Raw genomic sequence first — 27,933 nt, 5'->3', positions numbered from 1 at the left:
TTTGTGTGTATTTGTTTTTTACGTTTTCAGGCAATAAGTCGAAACAGTGTGGAAAATGTGAGTCATTGAAGTCATCGCAACGTGCATCCAAATGGATGAACAATCAGAACATGTGCGGCTATGTGGTCTAGTGGTATGACACTTGTCTTAGGATCGGAAGGTCCTGGGTTCGAGGCCCGCTCTGAGCAGCGCATTTGTTGAATCCTTGGGAAAAGGCTCTTTACTCAACATTCACTCACCGTACTCACTTGAAAAATGAGATACCTAGCCGTTAACAGCGTTGTCTCTGTCACGAAAAAATATTATCACCTAACAGGCGTCGTCATGTCTTTTCCTACATGTTAAGTGGTGTGGTTGCATAGGGACCTCTGGCTTTGAGCACGCTTTGTGGGTATTGCGCTACATAAATTCTCAAGTTTAATTTCACACTCTACACAATCAAGGACGATTTATAACAGGAGGAATTAGGTCAAACCGTGCAAATTCGGGTTGAAAGCATGAAAATTGGCATACAGGTCGCTAAAAAAATATAATAAAGTAGTCCTTCAGAGCCATTCAAACCGGTTTCTTTAGAGTGAAACGGACAGTAGCAATTGCTTGCAATCCTTTGGATAGGTCGCTAGCCTATCGCAAAGTGCTTTCCGCCAAGTCTAACAGCCTCAGCTACCCATTCACTGCTGGATGGACAGGGGGGGGGTCAGAAAAATATTCGACTGCACCCGGTATCGATCTCGGTCCCTTCGCGTGTGAAGCGAGTGCACTAACGACTGAGCTATCTGGAATTAGGTTAAAACCGTACAAATTCTGGTTGGAAGCATGAAAAGTGGCATACATATAGCTACGGTCCATATAATATATGAAACCTGCTATAGAACCACTCTGGCAAATTATCATAACAGTGCGTTTTTAGCACTTTTATTTTTCCCTACCTAGCATAACTTATCCAAGGGAAATAACCACGAGAATACAATGTGCGTTCAATAAATTTAAATACATTATTAACCATTTACGGTAGCTAACTGAAAGTTGTTTCGAGTTGTAACTAGTATATGAAAGAGAGATAGGGGGTAGAGAGGGGGAGTGATTGGGAGAGACAGACAGACAGAAAGAGAGAGAGAGAGAGAGAGAGAGATAGAGAGAGAGAGAGAGAGAGAGAGGGGGGAGAGGGAGTGGAGAGAGAGAGAGAGAGAGCGAGAGAGATATAAAGTAAGAGAGAGAGAGAGAGAGAGAGAGAGAGAGAGAGAGAGAATTGTACTCATAACTGTACTAAACTAACACCCCCCCCCCCCCCCCGTATTTACAGAAATATGTGCAAGGCAAGCTGGACCTTAAACACTTGCATCGGGTGCAGATACAGTCTTTCTTGCATGTGCTCTTGAATAGTATTTGGACACTTTGGACAATTCTGGAAATATACTCCACTGTGGTTCGTATTGATCCTCACATTTTATCCAACTCCATTTCGTTGGCTGACCTTTTTTTTTTTTTGCAAGGAGGAGAACCAAAACATGTCCAGCTTGGTCTTTTGATATGCTGTACCAATTCTCCAGAAGTTGGAGGAAGTTTCTCAGCTGCTTGTCCTTTCTGACAAATAACATCCTTTTCGCATCATTTACACAATTCTTCGCCAAGTGTTTGTCATGCATAAAGACAACACATTCTTCTAGTGTCCGGGTGACTTGTTTAGATATTCTATTTGGAAGTGAGGAAAATTCGATGAACGTGGATGTAACTGCTGATGTTCCTGTCCGTAATAACCACGGTCCTTGCCATGAAATGTGGAAACAGTATCGCATTCAATGAAAGATAAAGAAATTAACTTTATCTTACTTACTTACTTACTTACTTATCCGAACCAGCGACCACCTGAGCTCTAGCCCTTCGGTCTTGTGCCATGACGTAGAAGTTAGATGTCTTTTGTAGTTGTTCCAGGTGACTATAAAGTGTGTTGCTGATGCTTGGATTTGGTGGGAGGAATGTGCATCTCAGGTCTTCAAGAGGTTGACATTCAAGCAAGTGGTGTGTTACTGTTTCATTGGGGTGTTGACATAGGGGGCAGGAAGGGGATGTGTCTTTTGTAATTTTGCTTAAATGGTTGTTGAGCGGTATGTGTTGTGTTCTTAGTTGAATGATGATGCTTTGCTGGTGTCTTCTGAGCTTCTTTAGGCAATCGGTCTTTACAGGAGTGGTCATATGGGAAAACATACATCTACCCGTGGTGCTCATTGCTCAACTGTTCATTCATTCAACTTTATCTTACACCAGTGCCTGCTCCTTTAGTTCTTAATTTGATGCATCCAGTGAAAGCGTGGAAGAACAATAAAGCTTAAGATTTTTCTTGACCCAAACATCCTGCATTTTCATGAATTGGCAGGTATTTAAGGTTACGGCCAGTACCATGAGCAATCCATCAGTATTGAGCTTTTATTTAGTGCAATGTCCACTAAACGTGCTCAAAGCGCTTTACACGGGGTCCCTGGCCGACAGCAACACTTAACATGAAGGAGGGGACATGATGCCTGTTAGGTGATATTACAATTTATTTTCCGACAGAGACAACGGTGTTAACGGGCAGGACATCCATTTTACACCTGAGTACGGAGAGAGAATGTGAGTAAAAGCCTTTCCAAGAACTTAAATGCGCAGAGAGAGAGGTTCGAACCCAGGACACCCGATCCAAAAGACCACATAGCCGCACATTCAAATGAAAATAGAAATATTTAGTCAGCACTACAACGTCAGAGTCAACTCATCTATTGTGCGGTTAAGTGGTCTTCTGGCTTTCTGATCGGAAGGTCCTGGTTTGGAAAGGGCTTTTTACTCACATTCTCTCACTTAACTCATGTGTAAAATGAGTACCTGGACGTTAACAGCATTGTCTCTGTTGGAAAAAAATTGTAGTATCGCCGTACAGGCGTCATGTCTCGTTTGATATGATTCGTGTTGCTGTTGGTCAATGACCCTTTGTAAAGCGCTGGGAGCACGTTTAATGGATATTGCTCTATATGATTGCTCAAGTGTTTGTTGTCGTTGTTGTTGTTTTTTGTTGTTTTTTTTAATCAGGATATCATTATGTCCATTCCTCTCCGCACCAACAATGTGTAATTCTATTGTCGGCCTTTTCTTTTAAACGAGAAGAGATTTCTTCAGAACCTTAAACATTGCTCAGAACATCACGTCCACATGTAACAAACACATCTCACTTTATCTTTCAGTGCAATATACTCCACTGCTGCTTTTGCCAGTAATTAAAACAAAGATTTATATTTGTTGTTTCTCAAACATTCCCTCCAATTTCTTGGTGTTAATGCATCATTATTAACCTTCCTAACTCCAGATTGATCTCTTTTTTTTTTATTCTAGCGCTCAATTTCAAACTGCTTTTTTTTTTGAAAACATCAAAGACAATATCCTTTTCATAGAAAAGCAGAAAACATTAGGGGCTGCCTGAAGCCTGTGATTGTGAAAATACGAACGAAAGAGTGAAAACGGAGAGGCTTCGTATGGGAACAATACAGTCAATGGACGTTTCAGGTACAAACCCTTCGTGAGCACAACAATACACAAATTAGCGTGGAAAATAAATAAAATTAAATGCAAAATAACTTGTATCGTCTGTAATCAATGGTAGTTGCAGTATGAATGAAACGTTTCAAAAATTGAATGAGATTGACGATTAATCAATTTGGATAGTTCGTGAATCGAAAGTTTAGGGAAAGGAAAACAACGGACTCAACGCTAAAAATAGTCACCAATGGGAATCAAAGGGTGGCATAAAACAACCTTAGGTCGCCTTGTCATGAGTGTTTACTCAATAGGAATGAACGAAATTTTCGTTTTCCATTTCAAAATTTTCAAATCTTGAAAACCTTGTATCTCAACTAATACTGATCTCTCAGAGTGGTTATATAGCATAAATTATAGGATTTTTATGTTCAACAACATATGTAATTTTCATGCCTTCAACCCACATTTGCACAATTCAAGGGGTTTTTTTTTATTCCACTTACTTTTAAGCTCGTTTCAAACCAATTGTTCACAACGGGCGACTAATGATTGAACAAATAACAATCGTTCGTGTTGACACCGTCCGTGCGCTGGTTTTATTTTCGATCAGATAACAGACAGTTCTGATCCCATTGCCTTGGTCGAAAACAAAACAAAAAATACTAAAAGCGTCTCACATAATGTGTTCTGTCCCGTCCTGTATGTTAAATTCTGCTGTTTGATGAGATAGGGTATGGAGAAGTGCCAGATGAAAACAGAGATTTAAAATATTACGGTGTCAGAGCTAAACTTGGGATCCTACCGGACACGGTACTTTCCGCCTAACTGAGAGAGAAAGAGAGAGAGAAAGAGAAAGAAAGAGAGAGAGAGAGAGAGAAAGATAGATAGATAGGTAGAAAGAGAGAGAGAAAAAGAAAGAGAGAGAGAGAGGGAGAGAGGGAGAGGGAGAGAGAGAGAGAGAGAGAGAGGGGAGATCAGCGAGCAGTGTCACTAGCTATTAAATGAAAATATCGCGGTGTCAGAGCCAAACTGGAATCCAACTGACAAGGCACACTCCGCCTGCTGAGAGATAGATAGATAGATAGATAGATAGTTAGAGAGAGAGAGAGAGAGAGAGAGAGAGAGAGAGAGAGAGAGAGCAGTCGCACTAGCCATTAAATAAAAAATATCGCCTGTCATTTTCAGAAATTTATTTTCACGAAACTCACACAACCCAACCCAAAAATAGATTGTCCGTCTTGTTTTGACACTCGCTTTCGGATCGGAAGGTCATGGGTTCGAGCCTCGCTCGGCGCATAGTTGAGTCCTTGGAAAAGACTCTTTTCTCACATTCTCTCGCCGTACTCAGGTGTAAAATGAGTGCCTGGTCGTTAACAGCGTTGTCTTTGTCCGAAAAAAAATTCTAATATCGCCTAAATGGCGTCATGTCCCGTCCTACACGTTAAATGTTGCTGTTTGCCAGGGACCCCTTGTAAAAGCGCTTTGGGCACGTTGAGTGGATATTGCGCTATATAAAAAAGGAAAGAAAAAGAAGAAAGAAGAGAATTATAACTTTGAGGTGTGTGATATCATTCAAGGAAAGGAATGAGGACACTGTGATAAGTGAAGGGGAACACGTTTATTTATTTATTATTTCAAGAACACTTTTGTATCAACTACCTGTAAAACATAGAGCAAAGGTAAAATGAATGTTTGCAAATGGATTGGGTGAAATAAATAAGGCAATATAAAGAAGTATCTTCTTCTTCTTCTAGGTTCCATGCCTGGTCCAGGCTTCGGATACTGCATGAATTATCTCTCTCCATTCCTCCCTGTCTCTTGCTTTTTCAAACAGCTCTTGGATTGTTAGGTTGGTGAAGCCCTTCAGTTGGTCTATGAGTGTTTTTCTTTGTCTCCCCCGGGCGCGTTTACCAGGTATTTTTCCACAACTTGCCAGGTATTCATTCTTATCTTTCCTTACTATGTGTCCGAAAAAGGATAGTTGTCGATCCGCTATTAAGGGCATTAGTTTCCTTTGTTGGTAAAGAAGTATGACAATAGCTATAATAATGTAATGATTTCAAGTAATTGGAAAATATTGGAAAATGAATGGCGATAAATGAACACTTATATTATCACAGATATGAGGAGGGGAAAACGTTTGAAAAACGGAGGTAGTTCAAATTAATTAGTACTTTGTTGAGAAAAAAACATGTTTTCAGTATTACAAATGATGTAAACATGACACAATGATATTAACTCTCTCAATCCTAGAGAATTTCGATACTTTTAAAAATTGGAAAAAAAAGTATTTAAAACGAGCATGTGCATAGATAGTTTTATTCAACTACCATTAACATGTAAAAATTAAAAACATTAGCTTTGATACTACTACGCCTATAATTTGTCTCAGAAAAAATGTAATAAATAGGCATGGGGTAAAAGTAACCAAGGTAAACTATGGATGTAGTCAATGTTAGGGTTGAGTGAGTTAAACAATGATATCAACAATAACAAAAAATTTGAAATACAAACATTGTGTGTGAAATATAAGTAGATTTGATTCAGCCAACAGATAAATAAGATATCAAAGTCTATTTGCAAATGAAATACTGAGAGGTAAATTTTATTTATTTTGTCATAGTCCTTTTGTTTGTGTGTGGCTATGTGGTCTATTTACACGACTCTTGCCTTCGGATTGGAAAGTTCTGGGTTTGACTTCCGCTCTGAGTGGCGCATAGTCGAGTCCTTGGTAAAAACTCTCAAACCTGAGACAGTGTGTGTGTGGGATAGTTATAATTTTTAAAGAAAAGAAACATTTCGATTGTTTATAGAATTTATAACACACTATATAACTTCTGTAATGATAGAGGACTATTGATTAAATTGGAAGATATGAAAATGCAAATATGAAACAGTAGTTTGTTTTTTATAATAAATAGTAACGCGTAGTGATACAACGTGTACAATAATGATTTGTGACGTCAGATTATAAATCGTTAAATTTCACTCAAATTCAGATTCTTCAAAAAGAAGAATCATTTAAATGTTTTTAAAGATGTCTTTTATTCAAAGATGGCAAAGTAGGAAATGATTGAGGGGTAGAAGAAATGTTTTGGAATTCGAACTCTGTTCCCAACGCGCACTCGCAAGCTTGTGCAGAGGTTGGAAACACGTCCGGAATTCCAACAAGCAAGAGTGTAAGAATTGTATATTACTCCTTCTTCTGATCGGTCACTTTGTCGTACACACACATTATTTAGATTTTTATCTTACAGCATAGTCTGTTTCCAAATATTTAATGTCCAATAAGTCTCTTGTGCGGCTATGTAATCGTGTGGTCTGACACTCGCTTTCGGATTGGAAGGTCCTGGGTTCGAGCCTTGCTCGGCGCATAGTTGAGTCCTTGGAAAAGGCTCTTTACACCCATTCTCTCACCGTACTCAGGTGTAAAATGAGTACCTGGCCGTTAACAACGTTGTCTCGGTCGGGGAAAATTGTATTATCGCCTAGCAGGCGTCATGTCTCGTTCTATACTTTACGTGTGGCTATTGGTCAGGGACACCTTGAATAGAGCTTTGAGCACATTTCGTGTATATTGCGCTATATAAAAGCTCTGTTTTGGGGGGAATTTTCTTTTTTTTTTGGGGGGGGGGGGTTGTAAGATGATATTGCATAGAAGTTGTGACGTTACACCTTCCTCTTTTCCGATTCAAAATTCAAAGGAAGTGCGTAACCAGTCCTCCGGACAATGCGTAATCAATAAAATAGGTTACATATTAAATCATAAGGTGGTAGAACTATTTTAGTTGCAGGAAGTATAGGCGGGTAAATTTTGATTAGGGGCGTAAAAGAGCGAGGATGGATGATCTTTATTAACGACATGTCTTTATTTAAAGCTAGAAAATAAGATGGCATCACTCGAAAATCAGAAGTATAATTACACAAGATATGTATCCAGTCTACCGAAAGACACCAATCAGGTTGGAAGCAGTTTTGTTTATTTATATCATATCTGTGTTCCCCAGAGAGTATCATCCAGAAAATTGAAGTATTCCAAAAGAAAAGTTTGCGACAAATCTTCAAGATATTCTGGACAAAGTCAATCTCAAATGAGGACCTGAGAGCGAGAGCTGGAATGGAGTCTCTGGAGAGTCTCATTAAAAGGAGAAGATGGCAAAGGTTGGGGCATGTCTGTCGCAGACCTAATGAAACACTGAAAAGAAAGATTCTGTGATGATGGACACCCCCAAGGAGTCTTGGAGACGTAACGTAGAGAGGGGCCTAAAATAGAGAGGTATGTCCCTCGAGATGGCCCCAAGAATAGCTGCTGACAGAACCAGGTGGAGAGGATTGAGTGAGTGAGTGTGTTCCCCATTGCTAACCCAGACTCTGATTCAAAGCCGACTTTGTTGCATTGGTGATGTTCTTGAAGTTCCAAGTTCCAAGTTTTAAATTAATTTTAAACAATTTGCTAATTATAACATAAATCAAGACGAAGTTTTCCAACCATCAAAAGTAAATAGAATCAAATATCAATTACATCGTAGATAAAAAAAACATAATATAAAACATTAGATAAGTTGTAACCAACCACCTCAAAACGATGTTATGTCGATGTGGTCAAAAAGCCCTAATTTGAATTTATGCTCATAAGCATGTAAGTTCACAAGTTCAAAACTAGACAATAGATATTCCTAGTAAGTCAAAAAAATTTAATTTTCAACCCATAATCTCCTATAAATTATGGCCATACTAACCTTAATATTATTGATTTTTGGCACCCAGTTAATCAACGACACAATACCAGTTTGAAGTGATGGGTCACAGTAAGATCAACATTGGTCATGTGACAAATGACAAGAAATGAAGTGAGTACGGAAGGGCCAGATGATAAGAGAGGTAAAAAATTTCGCGACAGCGATAGCGGCTCGAACCCGTGAACTTACTGGCCGGGGAGAGCTTGACTCTACCGTCTGAGCTATCTAGTGGTGGATAACTCTGACAGTAGAGCCACACTCTCCCCGGTCATACGGAGTTGTCGTACCAGTAAGGTCGCGAATTCAAGCCCCCCATCGCCGCCGTGCAATTTTTATTCTCTCTTGTCTTCTGGCACTTTCCTACGTACTTCAAATCTTGTGATTATCAACATAAGTGCGTGCTCCTGCTCCACTCACTTTTTGCTGTGACCAAATGTCACATTTTCAAGACGTTATTTCGATAAAGATCCAAAGAGTGAGGATAACCCAGATGACGATAAAGATGATGAAAGACACAAAGTCGATGTACCTTCCTATTATCTTGTACTTGTTGACGTTGTCGTCAAAATCTTCTACATTATCACCACCATCATCATTTATCGATTTCTTCCTCTCGTCACCATCGTCATCATCTCTCATACCCTTTATCATGTCCGTCCAAGAGGTCCGTCCGGCTTGAAATAAATGACCGTTGTCTCTTCTAGTTTGAAACATTGGGTTGTTGTTGTCTGGGCCAAGAGGATCGTTCACGGGTGTGTTTCGGGTATTGGACCCATTTTCAGGAGATACAGATCTTCCCATGCCAGCAATGGTGCCAATTGCTTTCCTAAACGAGCGTCTGGCTTTGTTGCTTCTTTCTGTTTTCTGTATGAAGTGAGTTTCGATTGAGAAAAACATAATTAATTACGTAAAATAAATGAGATTAGAATCTGGCAAGATGCGTATTAACCAAATCAGACAGAGCAGATATAAAAAATACTAGAAAGTAAAAATCATCCCAAAAATTCACCCTACCTCGACTGGGGATAAAACCTCAGACATTTTGATTTCTGGTCATAAGAGCTACCACCACAAGTGTAAAAACACGCGCGCGCGTAAACGCACACACACACACACACACACACACACACACATGAAGATACACACGTGTGTATGTATGCAGGAGGCAGCGTGGCTCAATGGTACGGTCTTTGCTTCGTACCCGGAAGGTACCGAGTTCGATCACCCGCTACTGCTTTGTACTACTTTGCTTTGTGCAAGTCACCTCGCCCTAGTTCAATTTGTGGCTCTGTATTGCGGCTGACGCCTGGGTTATTTCCATTCTTCCCTTGGAAAAGACCTTAGAGAAACATTTCCCCTATTGGATGAATAAAGCGTGTGTTTGTGTTATTCGTGAATGGTAGCATTGATAATCCGATTTGGTATTTCCGATGTATGCCGTAGTCGGGGTAGGGTGATTTTTGAGAGGATATTTTTGTTCTATTTGTATAATTGTTTTTATCCTATTCAATAGAAAGAAAGACTTGTAAAAATGCGTCTACGATCGGTGATAATTATGATGATTACGAAGGTGATGTTGATGATGATGATGATGATGATGATGATGATGATGATGATGATGATGATGATGATGATAATGATAATGATGATGATGATGATGATGTTGAGGATGATGACGATAAGGAGAAAAGGGTGATGGTTATGTTGCTGCTGCTACTGCTGATGTTGTTGATGATGATGATGATGATGATGATGATGATGATGATGATGATGATGATGATGATGATGATGATGATGATGATGATGATGATGATGACATTTACCTCCTCCATGTGGCAAAGAAAGACAATAACGATGGAGTCGATGACAGTGAGAGAGGAAACAACCAGAAGAGCGAACAGATAGATGATCACGTGGGGTATCGAGTCTGAAGACTTGGGTAACATGGAGCTTACGATACTGATGAAGACAGTGAGCGCCAGCAATACTGTAATACCTGTAATGACAATGGATATACACTTTTAGGTCATATCATGATGGCAATATTTCATAAGATAGGACAGCATGGAGCTTATAATGCTGATGAATTCTTGTAAGAGCCAGTAATACTATCATACCTGCAATGGCAAAATCAAATTATTAGTGGCATTCAAACAGCAAGGAGCTTCCCACAGTCACGACTGTGACAACCAAACCTCATGTTATGCTTGTTATAGTAATGTACAAGCACTTTAAGGTCATATTACTGCGGCACTATACTGTAGGATGAACAGCATATTATAGCAAATCTCATTCAAGGCATGGAGTTTTTTTTATCAAATGAATGTTTGAAAGCATCTGTTGTTTCAGCATTATTTTGTATTAAAATCAAGTGCATTCCGTGTCCTGACAGTACGTTGAAATGAGTTCTGTCGAATATTCGTAGAACATCTGGTGATAAATATCTTAAAATTATCACCTCGTGTGACTGTGACTAAAGAAAACATTTCGAATGCTCATAATCAATGTTATGCGGACCATGGTCAGAAAGGTATGGGGCAAACCAAAAAAGTCCTGGATGGAAATTGTAGAGGCAACAACTGGCAAAAAGATAATCGACTGCTCGGTAATGGCCCTTGAGCGTGAAGAATGGCGTTCCATGACAACCAACCTCTGTAGGGAGACGGAACTCCGGTAAGGTCAGGGAGGACTACGTGTTTAAAATCGCCTCTATTTCTTCTGTACTTAAATGATGGTATCTAGTTTTAGATCTTTTTCAACCTCACCGAATGAATTTTTAAAACATGAAATTAAAACCATAAAAATCTAAGTTTATAAAATTAAGTTAATAAATATAGAATTTATAAAAATTAAATATAAAATAAAATTCCCTTTATTCATCCAATATTTTCTCTAGGATCAATTCCAAGGGAAGACTGGAAGAACCCAGGCGCCAGCGGCAGTGCAGCGCCGCAAATTGATCTAGGGCGTGGTGACTTGTTCAAGGCCACACAGCGCAGCGGCGGTTGATCGAATCTTTACGGTACGAAACAAATACCGTACCGTGCTGAGCCACGCTGATCCCAACTGGGGGATAATGGAGGTTATATTAATAAGTAAAGATGTACAAACCATAACTGATTTTTTCCCCTGAAGCGACGGGAATGACAAACACCATGAGGTTCAGGAACGACAACAGAACAACAGGAAGTAGAATGTTGAGGAGGAAAAATGTCGGACGTCTCTTTAAATGGAATGTAACCTGGAAATTGTAAAATAAAATGTGAGCTTTAATTGACGTAATGTCCGAGAAGCGATTTCAAAGCGTTTCACAAGGGGTCCCAAACAGGCAGCAAATGAGACATGACACCTCTAAGGCGATAATACAACTAATTTTTACAACAAAGGCAACTGTTTGCATCCATTTCACACACGAGTATAACGACAGAGTATTTTATGTTAAGTAGTAGCAGTCCTTCAGAGTCATTCAGGTCCGTTGAGTCGGAGTTTATCCCGGTTTCTATAGCGTGAAACGGACAATAACAATTGCTTGCTACCCTTTGGACAGGACGCGTCGGAATAAAAATCTCCGACTCCACCTGGGATCAATTCTTGGCCTCTTTGCATGTTTATTATAATAATTATTATAATTTGTGAAGTCAGATTATAAACAAGTCTGGTTAAATTTTACTAAAAATTGGATTCTTGAAAATGAAGTATCATTTAAATGCTTTTGAAGATGTCTTTTATTCAAAGATAACGAAATCGAAATTGATTGAGGGGTAGAATAAAAGATTTCTTTTTGGAATTCGAACTTTGTTCCAACGCGCACTCGCAAGCTCGTGCAGCGGTTGGGAAATATTTCCGGAATTCCAAAAAGTAAGAGTGTAAGCCTCGTATATTCTACACTAAAAAAGACCCAAAGTTTGTATTTCTCATCACTTTAATTCTAAACTCTCTATTTCAAGGACCGATTAATCCTGATAAAATGCAGTTCTACGATGATGAGATAAACGTTGCTTCCACTGGGTGAACGAATTAAACGCTCTTTTCAGACAGAGCGAGAAAAATTAGCAAAAACTGTCTTTTCTAAAGGCATGTCATCGAGATGTCTGATAGCCGGTTCCAACCCTTGAACCTTTTCTTTTTTTTCTTTCCCTAAAACATTGAGGTTTTAATATCCATCTCCATAAGCTTTACTATGTGCGGCTACGTGATCTTGAGGTATGACACTCGCCTTCGAATGGGAAGGTCCTGGGTTCGAGTCCCGCTCTAAGCGGCGCATGGTTGAGTCCTTAGAAAAGGTTTTTTACTCAACACACTTAGGTATAAATTGAGTACTTGGCCGTTAGCAGCGTTGTCTCTGTCAATATATTCAGAATGAACGACTAATTAATTCTTGTGTTCAGAATATATTATATGTAAATGATTGTCTAACACTAAAGACGACAATACTAATCCAGTATCTGTAGAATACTCTAACAGACACGTTTGTAAACATTGCAAACTTAGACATTGTCAAATAGAGAGCATCAAAGAACGTCACCATTAACACCAAAAGTCCTATTAACCAGTTAACTGCTGTAATCCAGAAAACTCCGGGTTTTTTTTTTAATTTGATCTGAAAACTCGTCCTTCAAATATTGATCGATTTAAACGACCCTCATCTTGGCAAAAAAAACTCTCAAACCTGGGACTTGTTCGAAGACCTCGCGAGGTCCTAGGTTTGAGATTTTTAGCCAAGATGAGAGTCATTTAATCCGAATGATATTTGAAGGACGAGTTTTATGGCCAAGTTTTAAATACGACTTATTTTAAAGATTACAGTAGTTAACTGGTTATACATCGATATCAACTCTCGAACACAAATTTTTCGAATTAAATCTACTTCAGATGCAATACTGATCCAGATTTAAACTGAAAATAAGAATTATACAGCTATGTGGTCTAGTGGTATGACACTCGTTTTCGGATCGGAAGGGCCTGGATTCGAGCCTCATTCGGCGCATAGTTGAGTCCTTGGAAAAGGTTCTTTAATCACATTCTCTCACAGTTCTCAGGTGTAAAATGAGTACCTGGCCGTTACCAGCGTTGTCTCTGTCCGAAAAAATTGAAATATCGCCTAACAGGCGTCAACTCCCGTCCTACATGTTAAATGTTGTTGTTGGCCAGGGAACCCCTTGTAAATTGCGTTGAGCACGTTTAGTGGATATTCCGCTATATAAAAACTCAATTTTTTTTATACGAAAGGAAGGAAACAAAACTTGACCAAACCTCAAAATACGCTATGTATCCGCCATCTACTTTAGTAGTTCCATTTACGATTTGATGGCCCTTCAGGTCCCAGACCCCATTCACCGTGTAATCGTCGGCGTACACAGCTTCCACTCGAAACAAGAGCGCGTGTGTCAGCAAAGCCATTGGCAACATCTGGAAGGGGGGGGGGGAGGGAGGGGGGATCAAAAAGGATGTCGTAGAAGGTTTAAGTCAGTTTAACTCACTCAATCCTAGAGATGTTTGCTACTTTTCAAAATTAGAAGAAAATGTATTAAAAATTAGCATGTGCATAGATAGTTTTATTCAACTACCATTAACATGTAAATATTAAGAACATTAACTTTGATAATTTGTCTCAAATGTAATTAATAGACATGGGGTAGAAGTATCACCGGGTATTCTGCGGGTATAGTCGGTGTTAGGGTTGAGTGAGTTAAACATTGAAAAAAAAAAACGATAAGTATTGAATTGTAAGCTTCAATTTATTAGACGAAGTCAGATACTTGTAAATGAAATACTACAGACGAATGAGATAATGTGATCGTGGCGTTGTTAAGGTTAATGTGGACTCTATCACATTATCTCATTTGTCTGCAGTGTTTCATTCATCCTGTTTTTGTTGATAAAGGGGAAACCCGAAACGTCCACAATATATGTCTTCGTATAATAAATTAAAGCTTACAATTCAATAATTGTCGTTATTATTTCCTTCGAGCTTCAAGCAGCAACATTTCATTAAACATTGAAATGAAAGCTGCCACTTTATAGATAGTTTATTAAAGTTTAAGGACTGTAACGGCGCGTGCTTTATATTTAGGTCCTTTTAGCGGCAAAGGTTAAGCAAATAGTATACAAAACAAAGAATAAATGAATTTAGAGTTCAGTGAACAAAACTCTTGGGTCATATGCGCCGAATAAAAAGGAAAACAAAGTTGAATACTTCGCGAAGGTTTAAAAAGTCTTTACTACTACTTCTTCTTCTTCTTCTTCTTCTTCTTCTTCTTCTTCTTCTTCTTCTTCTTCTTCTTCTTCTTCTTCTTTCTTCTTCTTCTTCTTCTTCTTCTTCTTCTTCTTCTTCTTCTTCTTCTTCTTCTTCTTCTTCTTCTTCTTCTTCTCTTCTTCTTTCTTCTTCTTCTTCTTCTTCTTCTTCTTCTTCTTCTTCTTCTTTCTTCTTCTTCTTCTTCTTTTCTTCTTCTTCTTCTCTCTTCTTCTTCTTCTTCTCTTCTTCTTCTTTTATTATTATTATTATTATTATTATTATTATTATATTATTATTATTATTAATTATTATTATATTATTATTATTATTATTATTATTATATTATTATTATTATTATTATTATTATTATTATATTATTATTATTATTATTATCATCATCATCATCTTCTTCGTCTTCTTCTTCTTCTTCTTCTTCTTCTTCTTCTTCTTCTTCTTCTTCTTCTTCTTCTTCTTCTTCTTCTTCTTCTTCTCTTCTCTTCTTCTTCTTCTTCTTCTTCATCATACTACTACTACTACTACTACTACTACTACTACTACTACTACTACTACTACTACTATACTACTACTACCTACTCTACTACTACTACTACTACTATATACTAATATACACTACTACTATATACTATGATAATAATGATAATAATAATAATAATAATAATAATAATAATAATAATAATAATAATAATAATAATAATAATAATAATAATAATAATAATAATACAACTGCTGCTTCTCTCCTCCTACTACTTCTCATTAAAACCAATGCCAGTATGAGCACTACCACTGTCACCTCCATCATCTTCGGGTCATCACCATCATCATCATCATCATCTTCATCATCATCATCATCATCATCAACAACAACAACAACAGCAAATACATGACCATCATCATTATCATCATCATACGCACAAGACTTACCCGTATAGAGCACTTCTGCTCATCAAATGGGTACTTTTTAAGATTCAGATCACAAGCTATTGGGAAAATACTGCCTGGATACCAAGTGGCGAAGCCGGTATGGTGAAGACTTGTGGGACTGAGGACAGATGAAATGATCCGATCAAAAACATGCACTGCAAAATCAAATGCCTTATTGAGCTTTTTTTAAAATGAATTTTATATAGCTCAATATCCACTTAACGTGCTCAAAGCGCTTTACAAGGGTTCCCTGGCTAACAGCAACACTTAAGATGTAGGACGAGACATGACGCCTGTTGGCCGATATTACATTTTTTTTTCGGACAGAGACAAAGCTGCTATTGGTCATGTACTCATTTTACATCTGAGTACGGTAAGAGAATGTGAGTAAAGAGCCTTTTCCAAGGACTCAACTATGCGCCGACCAAGGCTCGAACCCAGGACCTTCCGACCCGAAAGCGAGTGTCTTACCACTGGACCACACAGCCGCACAAATGCCTTATTGCAAATTCAATAAACACACAGACATTTCAGAGCAACGGATACCAAGTTCAACAACACAAGTTGTAAGCAAAAATGACACGTATGTTGATAACAACAAGAAATGAAGTGAGTAGGAAAGTGCCAGAAGACAACAGAGAATAAAAGGCCCTTCAGCTAGAAGCCCGCGACAGCCGCTCATGATCAGAAATGATATTAATCGACAGTGAAGTGAATCAATTAAAGCCCTAGTTAACTCAAAGTTTGATTTATTCTCTGTTGTCTTCTGGCACTTCCCTACTCACTTCATTTCTTGTTGTTTTCACTATAAGTGCCTGCTCCACTAACTTTTCTGAATGAAAAATTCACCCCATGTACCGGAGCATACTCAATGTCTCAATCGTTTCTATGTTACATGTTTGTGTTGAGAATATCGGCTATTAATTAAGCTTAAATGCTGGCCAACTAACTTCGCTTGTGTGTGTTGAACCCGTGACCTCAAGAAGTCGGGGAGAGAAGGCTCTAATAAGACTACGGTTAGAAGCGACCTTTTTTTTAGGGTCGTGGATAGCTCATACTATAGAGTCACGATCTCCCCGGCCAGGCGGAGTTGTCGTACTAGTAAGGTCACGGGTTCGAGCCCCCATCGCCGCCGCGAAACTTTTATTCTCTGTTGTCTTCTGGCACTTATCTACTCATTTCATTTCTTGTTGTTAAGCAAAGTGACGTGACTTTGTGGTTGAATTTGGAAATTGGGAATTCAAAGTCAGCTTTGAAACATTATTGCAAGTTCAATAGAAACAATCTAATCTATAATAGATACTTTCTGTCGACCCGGCGACTTCAGTTGTCAGAGTTATATTAAAAAGTCGTGAAAACGACGTGAGCCAAACAAAATATTAGCAAAACAGAACAATGCATAATAAATTCTATAGTTTTGGCCGTATAATGTTCTATTTATTAGAAATGACAAAGACGTGTTCAAGACAAAAAAAACTTTGTTTTGGAATTTTGTGTTTATTTGTGAGCATTTCCACCAGTCCTTAACAATCTGTTTTATCCAATTATCTCTCGAAAAGCACGTATATAAAAATTTGTCCAGACACCTCGCGAGGTCCCATGTTTGAGATATTTTTAATTTAAATCGAATGGTCAACAATGGATATTTTAGTTCTGGTAAAAAAAAGGGGACTTGTCTTCATTAAATAGAGAAATGGTTCCATGTGGCATCTGGAGAATGGATGAATGAACCATTGAGAAGCAGATTTGATCCTCTTTATCCTTTTTCACAGAAGACCTTGTTCAGAAAGGTTGAATTAAATTGATTGTTCATTGAAAGGGGAAAAGATTAGCATTACGCTGGATGCCACGAGGAAAAAGCAACCGAGGTGGGTCTCAAGAAACGTGGAGAAGACGTGTACAGAGAGAACTAAAAGCCCAGGGCCTTAGCCTACAGACCGCATCCAGGCAGCAAAAGATGAAAAACACTGGCGATCATTTGCTGTTGCCTCAAGCACCAGACGGTGCAGAGAGGATTGGATATTATTGTGAATGTGGAAAAAGAGGGAGAAATAAAAGGAAGAGGGGGGGGGGGACTGGAATAAAGTCTGCGAAACAATGGTCCGTATGAACAGACAATCTGAGACAATCCGAGACAATCAGAAAGACAATCGAAAATGTTATGAGACATTCAGAAAGACAATCGGAAACACTCGGAGACAATCCGAGACAATCAGAAAGACAATCGAAAATGTTATGAGACATTCAGAAAGACAATCTGAAAACTCGAACAACAGAAGGCCAATCGAACATTGTGAACAATCGGAAACGTACAAGATGCATGCAAGAGCATTAAGACAGTCAGTGTCAGTGTGTGAATAAAAGCACAAATAACTGAACTCGTGTGTGTGTGTGTGTGTGTTTGTGTAAATAAATAGTATGCGCTTGGATAAGAAGCTCACAACATTGCCACACGGACCAACACACGAAACTATGTGTAACCATGAACTTATATAGTCCAGTTAATATAGTTTAGTGAGAAGTACTCATAAACGTGGATGGCAAAAAAAAAAAAATAGCAAAGACCCGAGTGACGTCATCTTCATTCTATCTATAGGAAAGCAGTCCTTCAGAACCATAAGGCCGGTGTCGTTAGAATTTATGCCGGTTTTTGGTCGGGTAAAACGGACAATAACACTGCTCTATTCTACCGCAAAATGCTTTCATCAATATCCAACCCAGATTCCAATCACTGTACATTGGACAAAAAGGACAAAAAAAATAAAACAATACCTCCCCACCTCCCCACCCCCCCCCCCCCCCCAAAAAAATAGATAATAAACGAAAACACTTTCAAATAAATAAGCTTCACAATACCATATGGTATTTAATGATGGCAATGAGAGTTTTATACAGAGGAATATTCACCTATATTGTACTCAAATATGTGCGCTTTTCCATAGGCCACAAGCCAGCAGCAACAATTAAGACGTTAAGGTACATTTATAGGGCTAAACATCACGGTTATATGGTGCCTTCGTAATTTTTTTGGGGGGATGGTTAGGGGGGGAGGTGGACAAAGACAATGTTTTTCTTGATCATTTACTCTTTTTACACCCGACTATGATGAACAAATTGTGTATAAAGTATCTTTTACATGGGCTGAAATTTGACCATGAGTTCCAAAGCGGGACTTGAACCTGGGATCTACAGCGCACAAAACAAGTGTCATACCATTAGACCACAAAGCGGCACAATTTAATCATACTACAATACTGAACGCCATGGAGATAATAGGATTGAATAGTCTGATGACTCGTTCCCCAGCATCTAACAATCTGCAGCTTGGATCTAAACGAAGAAAATCGGTACTTTTTAATCTTCATGCTGGCTAGAAAATTTTTCACATCAGAATTTATAAAAGTCAAAACATGATCAGATTTATAATGTTTTTCTCCTCTGGATACACTTTTCAGCTCTTCGAGAAGTATCTCATAAGGGCGTCCGCCATTGTTCCGATAGTTCAGAACCAGTTACTAAGTTACTATGCGTCATTTGGAGGGAAGTGACGTCACGACTGTTGAACCCTATTGATAAATGTGTACCTGTAATCATCCTCAAACAAGTCTCTCTTTCCTAATGTGTTGACAAGAACAAGTCGCGGCCGCCATATTAGTTTTGGAGCTGGGTGGATGTTCCGAACACCGCCGTAGTTGCTTGGATCCCAAGTAGCTCTCTGAAACCAGTGATGGACGATAAATTAAATTAAATTGAGCTTTATATAGAGCAATATCCACTAAATGTGCTCAAAGCTCTTTACAAGGGGTCCCTGGTCAACATCAACATTTAACATGTAGGACGGGACATGACGCCTGTTAGGCGATTTACAATTTTTCGGACAAAACAACGCTGTTAACGGCCAGGTACTCGTTTTACACTGAGTACGGTGAGAGTATGTGAGTAAAGAGCCTTTTCCAAGGACTCAACTATGCGCCGAGCGCGAGGCTCGAACCCAGGACCTTCCGATCCGAATGCGAGTGTCATACCACTAGACCACATAGCCGCACAGTATCAAACGGGCCATTCATTCCAAGTAACCTAAGCTACATTTGACACCAATGTTTGGATACTTAAAGTAGATGAGGCATGTATAGGCGCATATATAAATCTTACCTAGAGTGAGGAAAAGGTCTGTGCCAAGGACAGAAGAAGATAGAAGAGTGCTGTTGATGCCCTATGATTAGCCAGGAGCCAAGAGGCATAAGTCAAGTAAGTCATATAAAGCAGGGAACACATTTAAACTACTGAACAATGTTGGAAGAATAAAATGTTATAGAATGAAAACCAAACTTAAAATTTACCAGAGTTTAATGGAACAGAATGTTGGAGGATAATAAACATCGACATAAACAAGATGTCTGAATTTCATACAAACTGACGAAGGAGGATCAAGAACATTTACTGGCCGAATAGAATTTTTGACCCATCGCCTCAAAACGGTATTATGTCGGAATGAACACGTTGTTATAAAGTCAAATTAAATTTAAACTGGTAAAAATTTGGAATGATCACTAATTGGCACAATAAAATATAGTAATCATTCTCCTCAATAAATCATAAAAATTCAAGCAAGTCTGATATTTCTGGCTATAAATTCAATTTTCAGCACCTTAATCATCCCGACATAATACCGTTTTGAGGCGAGGGGTCACATTTTAAAAAAATGAACGACTGCTAGATCAATGTGGAATGGAAGACATGAAGGACATCATCACGAAAAGAAGGTGGAGATGGATAGGACATGTTATGATGAAAAAGGAGGAGGGAAACATCAGAAAAATCGCCCTACACTGGACACTCGAATGAAAGAGAAGACGGGGAAGGCCCCGGGCAACCTGGAGTAGAAGTGTGGAGGGAGAGATGAGAAAGTGGGGAGAGACGTGGAACTCCCTGAAGATGATGGTCAGGGACAGAGAAATATGGAAGCCTCAATCCAAGACAAAGAAAGAAAGCAGGTTGGATAACAGAAATATTATAAGGGGATATAAAACATAATACGTGCCTCCCTGCCCATTATGGGAGGTCAGTGACAATAGTTTGAGGGTGAGGGTCATGAATAATAAAGAGAAACCGACTTATTTAGAGAAGCGTGGCTCAGCGGTACGGTCTTTCCTTACTACCCGAAAGGTACCGAGTTCGAATACCCGCTGAGATAATTGGCCTTGAGCAAGTCACCTTGCCTTGGCTCAGTCTGCGGCGCTGGATTGCGGCTGACGCCTGGATTATTCCAGTATTTCCTTGGAATAGACCCTTAAGACAATGTTCCCATATGGGATGAATAAAGGGAATTATATTATTTGTTATTATAATTTTATATAAAATGTGTCTTTCTTTTACTTACGGCTCAAGTCATCGCATTTCTAATAATAATAATATAATAATAATAATAATAATAATAATAAATAATAATAATAATAATAAATAATAATAATAATAATAATAATAATAATAATATAAAAATAATAATAATAATAATAATATAATATATAATAATAATAATATAATAATAATAATAATAATAATAATATAATAATAATAATAATAATAATAATAATGCTGAAAACTTATATAGCGCTATAACTCCGAGACATCAGATTCTAATCGCTTAAATTACAATAATTACTTTGGCTGAAACATACTTATTCACACACACACTCACACACACACACACACACGCACGCACACACACACACACACACACACACACACAACACACAACACAAACCAGACCTATCTTGCTTCTCATATCATCTACTAAAATCGAAACAGATATGGTTTCAGCGAAAGTTTAAAAATAGACAAAGATTCTTTTTCACGAATGCTCTGTAGAAAGGCGTTCCAAACAGAGGGTCCGAAGTGAGAAAAGGATCTCATTCCAGCATTCGAGGGACAACTAGTTTGTTGGAATCACTGGCCGAGCGCCGAGCGTAAGGGACGGGGTTTTGAATATCTGATATGAGTTTTAAATTACCTCATCAAGCCAATTCAACTGTACAATCCCGTTACACGTGAAGCTCTGAGTGACGTCATTGACTTCAACAATGGACAGTATTTCAAAGTTCACGAACACAGTGATGGGTTTTGATTGGTCGAGGACGGGTCTGACGTCAGCGTGGTAGAATTTGCTTCCCAGCAGCTCGTCAAAAATCCGTTTTGTTCCGTTATATTCGCATCTAACTAGTGACATTGCAGAAACCAACACAATCAGAATGATAAATGTTGAGAGCCGCATTGCGCCACACTTGCTTGCAGACGACTAGAGAGTTGAATTAATTAAATTTTTGGTGGGTTCACAAAAGTCCTTCAAGAAACACGTCTTCCCAAGCCGAAAGAAATTCTAAGAACGGAGCAGAGTATGATGTCCCAACTTTCAGCACATCTAAGTAATGTCACTTCCGTCTGGTGGTATGTTCTGTTGTTAGTCACAGATTAAAGCCGCATTTCGCCACACTTGCAGATGACCAGAGAGATGAATTGATTAAATATTTGGTGGGTTCACAAAAGTCCTTCAAGAAATATGTCGACCCAAGTCTATACAAATTATAAGAGCGGAGCACAGCCTGAAGTCCCAACTCACAACACATTTAACTTACGTCACTTCCGTTTGCCTTTATTCACAGGTTAAAGCCACTTTGCATCACAACTACAAACGACCAGAGAATTGAATTGATAAATTTTTGATGGGTTCACAAATGTATTTCAATACACATGTGTCAAGTCCAAATAAATTCGGCCCATGGAGCCGGAGTTCATCCCGGTCTCTGACGCTGATATGACCTAAATGTGTTGCAAGCGCCGTAAAACCCATAAAAACAAAAAAATATACCCGGTTTCTTTAGCATGAAACGGACAATAGCAATTGTTTGCTATCTTTTGGATAGGACGCTATTCTATCCATATTACTTTCAGCCATATCTAACAGACCCAGCTACCCATTCACGGCTGGATGGACAGAGGGAGAGGGGGGGGGGGGGGCAGAAAAAATCTCGACTGCAACCGGGATCAATCTCGGTCCCTTTGCGTGTGGAGCGAGTGCTCTACCAAGTGAGCTATCGGGACCCCTTTTGTCAAGATGGGCGTCGTTAAATCAATAAATATTTGAAGGATGTTTTCTGACTATTTTTTTAAATTAGATGTTTTTCCCAAAATACGACAGTAAAACTGGTTACATGTTAGTTGTAACGAGAACTTCTATAAAATGATAGAATCAATTTGAGGTTTAATCTAAATCAACTCATTTCTCAATGAAAACTCAATTCTAAGGGAAGTAATAAAAAACTTGAGCTTTTGTATAGCGCAATATCCACTAAACGTGCTCCACGCGCTTTACAAATGGTCTCTGACTAACAGCAACACGTAATATGTAGAACGAGACATGACACCTGTTAGGCGATATTACAAAAAAAATAAATTCAGACAGAGACAACGCTGTTGACGGCCAGGTACTCATTTTACACCTGAGTACGATGAGAGAATGTCAGTAAAGAGCCGTTTCCAAGGACTCAACTATGCGTCGAGCGAGGCTCGAACCCAGGACCTTCCGATCCGAAAGCGAGTGTCATACCACAAGACCAAAAACTAGAAGTTTACTGAAGAATGTTAAAACTGGGCTAAAAATGTCATAGAGATTAAATCGACCTAATTTGACTGGGTGCAATAATCGTCAAACAGTAAATATTAGTAAATATATTGTCGCGGTATGAAACTCAATCTTTTTAATTTCTAGTAGTCCTTCAGAGCCCATATAGATAGAATGCGCTTGGCCAAGGAGTTCACAACATTGCCATCCGGAAGTATAACGGACCAACACACAAACTCTGTGTAACCATGAACTTTTATAGTCTGGTTAATACAGTTTAGTGAGAACAACTCACAAACGCGGATGGCAAAAACAATAACAAAGGCCTGAGTGACGTCATCTGCATACTATCTATACCCATGGAGTCCGGAGTTTATCCCAGTTTCTATAGCGTGAAAAGGACAATATTGCCGTTTTATTGAAGAACAGAGTATGTGCTATTTGCTATTTGGTTAACATTGCTTTCACTGTGTTTCGAAAAACAAGAGCAGGATGGCAATTGCTTGTTTTCTTGAAAAAGGCCAAAGGTCAAAACGTCGTTTGTTTTGTGTTGTCCCCTTAGTTATGAGTCACATTTAGGTACTCCCTCTATCTCTATCTCCATTTTACCACAAGATCACATCGTCGCACCCACATAATCCTCCACATGATGATGATTTTATTGTACCATGTTTTCGTTGTTTTCCAGTGCCTTTCGTGCTTTCACCAAACAATCTATGAACAGGACCGAATGTTCTATTCAATACAGTGTAGGACATTCATTAATTATTGAAATCTACATAGATCTAAATAGCGTCAAAGCAATCGTCCCCGAGAGGGTATTGGTGTCATTAATGTATTAAAATCTTACTGTAAACAACTCAAGTCCGGACACCGTGAAAATAATATTATTATAGAAGGAATGAAATTGACGTCAATCAATTATTCATTATTGTTTTCGACAGTCATTTTAATGATTAGTTTTCACAAACTTAATCAGCCTAATCTATATAAACGTTTTAATGTTACACATTATTTTGTTTGTTGGTGTGTTATATCCGGCTGGCAGATGATGTGAGAATTTTACCTAAACGCATAGCATAAATACAAACGAGATTATTATTTTTTTTTGTAATAGAAATAAATAGAAAAACTGTTCGCGAAAAAAAAATATCCAATTCTGTGTGGATGACTTATAGGAGAATATGATATTCCTAAAGAAAAGCACGCGGGTTATGTAATCTGATAATAATGCCATGTTATAATGTAATAGATTGAGTTCAAGATATTTAATAGTTATTCACACCTATAATATATATCCTATAAAGGACCAACACACAAAACTATGTGTAACTATGAACTTTTATAGTCTGGCTACTACAGTTTAGGGAGAACTGCTCATAAACATGGATGGCACAAAAAAAAAAAAAAACAATAACAAAGACCTGAGTGACGTCAACCATGTTCTATCTACAATTAAGACTATTAGACTTTGTTTAAGTTTCCATTATGTTTTTATTGGTGAGAGTGATTAGAGTTTCTTACAATGTGAAAAACTAAAATTTCATATATTATGTCTGATCACTATGAAGTCACTTTTCGGCATTGTGTTCACTTTGATTAACATGCTCTATGCGCTTCATAGTTACAAATGTGACAATCTAAATAGCACGAATTCACACATACACAGAGAGAGGGAGAGAGAGAGAGAGAGAGAGAGAGAGAGAGAGAGGAGAGAGAGGAAGAGATAGAGAAAGAGAGAAAGAGAGAGAGAGGAGAGAGAGAGCGGAGAGAGAGAAAGAGAGAGAGAGAGGAGGAGAAAGAGAAAGAGGAGAGAGAGAAAGAGATAGAGAAAGAGAGAAAGAGAGAGAGAAAGAGAGACTTTCAGTCATTACTCAAAAGAAGGAAACAACTATACGTATCGGAAATAAATGTGAAACGTTGACAGAGATTTTTAAATATGTTTTTGTAAAACAAACAAACAAAAAAGTAAAGTTTCAGCTTTGATTTGAAAGCATCTACGCTTGACCCTCCACGAATAGCCTATGGAAGGTGTGTTCTATATCTGAGGACCAAGTGTTAAAAACGAACTCCCACCCACCATAAAATAAGTAATTTGATTTGTTATTTACATGGAGTTTAGGAATTAAGCGTGGTCAGATGAGGGCCGTAGCATTCTAGATGGAAAATATATATATATATATATATTTTTTTAACGTGAGCTTTTATATAGCGCGATATCCACTAAACGTGCTCAAAGCGCTTTACAAAGGGTCCATGACCAACGGCAACATGTAATATGGAGAACGAGACATGACGCCTGTTAGGTGATATTACATTTTTTTTTCAGACAGCGACAACGCTGTTAACGGCCATGTACTCATTTTACACCTGAGTACGGTGAATTAATTTGAGTAAAGAGCCTTTTTCCAAGGACTCAACTACGCGCCAAGCGAAGCTCGAACCCAGGACCTTCCGGTCCGAAAGCGACTGTCATACCACACGACCACGACATAGCCGCATAGCTGAATTAAGATAACTAGGTGCTAAACCATTAAGGCATTTAAAGCAGATAGATCGATCTTATATTATTCAACCTTTCTTATACTGGTAACCAATTCAATTCTAACAGGAATTTTCAAATCTGTTTTGTTTTGTAATTAATTGTTTTGCACTGATTTTTTTTTAATCCAAAAGAAAATACAATGAAAACGTCCTATACAATAAAAAAAACTGGAAACAAATGATGATGAATTTATAAACACAATATTCCAGGGAAACTGCTGTGATCCAACCTTCCAAATGAAATTCTATATAGTATATGAACGGATAATTCTCATCGGTATAAGATCAATCATCAAACAGGCGTGAAACCCTCTCTCTACCTTTTTCGTATCTTATTTTCCCATTGAGGTCTATTTATAATTTTGATTGGAGTCCGTCAAGCGAATAGACTATCCTATAATGTTATGCCGTGTTGAGAAATCAGAGCGTCACACAAACGTTTTTGTTTATCGTCAATGAACGATTGAGTTAAAGGTAAGGATAAATACATTTCGAAAGAATGTGTTGGATTGACTGTTGTCGAGCGTTGTTCCATATTATTGATGTCACAAGTGAATGGTTCCCAGTTAAAAACCTACCAACGTTCTCTGGAGAAAATCCGTATTTGAAAATAATTTGGCCAGAAAACTCGTCCTTTAAATATCGATCGATTTAATTGAAGCTCATCTTAGCAAAAACTCTCAAAACTAGGACCTCACGAAGTCCCATGGTTGAGAGTTTTTCGAAGATTTAAATTGCTGGATATATATTAGAAGAGCGAGTTTTCTGGCCAAATATTTAAATACTTGTTATTCCAGAGCACGGGTGTTAACTGGTACGTAATAGGAATTAACATGAGAGCTGACAACAATATAACTATAGCTACTTCAGAAAATGCGTACGAGGTAGGGTCACCAACAGAAAGTGAAAAAATGGTTTGTTTTGAATGGGAGCGATCTATATTCAGGTTTTCATCCAAACGTGTCACCAACCAACGATTGGATATTTCGTAATAAATGTAAATAATAATATGCTTTGTTTATGGGACGGGACATGACGCATGTTAGGCGATATTACATTTTTTTTTCCCGGGCGTTCTGCCATGATCAGGGTTGGAAATTAGCGGCCGGAATCAGGCGTTCTGTCAAGCGATTGGTATTGAAGTCTTTCAGCTGTGTCAACAACGTTCTTCGTTGTCTTCTCCTAGAACGGTTACCTAGGATTTTGGCCTATCACCGCCACATACTCATATTTTCCCTTTCACGTTATGACGTGACCAACGAAACTCAGTTGTCGGTTTTACTAAAATACGAAAAAAAATTTGAGCTTTTATATAGCGCAATGTCCAAAAAACGTGGTCAGAGCGCTTTACAAGGGGTCCCTGGCCAACAGCAACACGTAACATGTAAAACGAGATATGACACCTGTTAGGCAATATTACAATTTATTTCCGACATAGGCAATGCTGTTAACGACCGGGTATTCATTTAACACCTGAGTATGATGAGAGAATGAGTAAAGAGCATTTTTCCAAGGACTCAACTATGCGCCGAGCGAGGCTCGAACTCACGGCCTTCCGATACGAAAGCGAGTGTCATACCAACTGAAAGGGAGCAGCTTATTCGCAAACGTTCTATAATTCTATTCTAAATAACAGTCGCAGCGCCGATCGATTGGACAGACATTAATGAGATTCTCAGAATCTGGAAGGCCGGAAATGTCTGCTTCTCGGCATGTATAATTTAAAAAATAGCTGTGCTGTCGATCTATTTTGGTGTCAGTTGTACACACTGTATAGTCACCTGGAACAACTACAAAAGACGTCTAACTTCTACGTCATGGCACAAGACCGAAGGGCTAGAACTCAGCAGGTCGCTGGTTCGGATAAGTAAGTAAGTGGTGTCGATTGTGAACATTTCTTACAGACCTTATCATAAAGCATGACAGTATCCTGTATGAGCTTCAGAGGTCGCAGAATGCGGCCTAGTGATATAACACTCACCTTAGGATATGAATGTCCTGAGTTCGAGTCGCGCTCTGGGCGGCGTACAGTTGAGTTCCTGGAAAAGGCTCTTTACTCACATTCTCTCATCATACTCAGGGATAAAATGAGTGCCTAGCCCTTAACAGCGTTGTTTCTGTCTGAAAAACAAATGTAATATCGCTTAAGAGGCGTCATGTCTGGTCCTACATGTTAAGTGTTGTTCATAGCTTGGGACCCTTGTAAAGAGCTTTTGGCTCGTTTAGTGGAAATTGCGCTGTATAAAATTTCATTTTTGAAATCATTTTTATAAAAGGTAAATGTCATTTTTGTGATAAGACAACTTTGACCTATCGTCTGATGTATATAGCTTTTTTGAGAGATGGTG

At 38.5% G+C, this 27,933-nt stretch overlaps 1 protein-coding gene across 8 annotated transcripts; it reads right to left on the bottom strand.

Moving 5' to 3' along the window:
* Window positions 1-5,106: 5,106 nt before the first annotated feature.
* Window positions 5,107-26,398, bottom strand: LOC144978671 (neuronal acetylcholine receptor subunit alpha-7-like). Of its 8 annotated transcripts, none has more exons than XR_013646570.1 (9): window positions 25,816-25,917; window positions 21,434-22,105; window positions 19,008-19,138; window positions 15,424-15,541; window positions 13,500-13,655; window positions 11,358-11,487; window positions 10,070-10,242; window positions 8,574-9,110; window positions 5,107-8,453 (listed from the first exon to the last, which is right to left on the bottom strand). XR_013646570.1 is itself a non-coding variant. In XM_078925040.1 (9 exons), the coding sequence occupies exons 2-8, from the start codon at window positions 21,692-21,694 to the stop codon at window positions 8,691-8,693; spliced, it is 1,389 nt and encodes a 462-aa protein (XP_078781166.1). In that variant the 5' UTR covers window positions 21,695-22,105; window positions 25,786-25,834; the 3' UTR covers window positions 5,107-5,519; window positions 8,664-8,690. The 8 variants fall into 8 exon arrangements, 7 of the variants coding, with proteins under 7 accessions (XP_078781166.1, XP_078781162.1, XP_078781161.1 ...); XM_078925040.1 differs by having other exon boundaries at window positions 5,107-5,519; window positions 8,664-9,110; window positions 25,786-25,834; XM_078925036.1 differs by having other exon boundaries at window positions 5,107-9,110; window positions 25,906-26,398.
* Between the last annotated feature and the right edge of the window lie 1,535 nt (window positions 26,399-27,933).

Source organism: Berghia stephanieae, chromosome 8 (genome assembly GCF_034508935.2).
Source record: "Berghia stephanieae isolate SIO BIC M18660-M18661 chromosome 8, UCSD_Bste_1.3, whole genome shotgun sequence".
Classification (NCBI taxonomy): Eukaryota; Metazoa; Mollusca; class Gastropoda; order Nudibranchia; family Aeolidiidae; genus Berghia; species Berghia stephanieae.
This window is presented reverse-complemented; position numbering and strand designations above follow the sequence as displayed.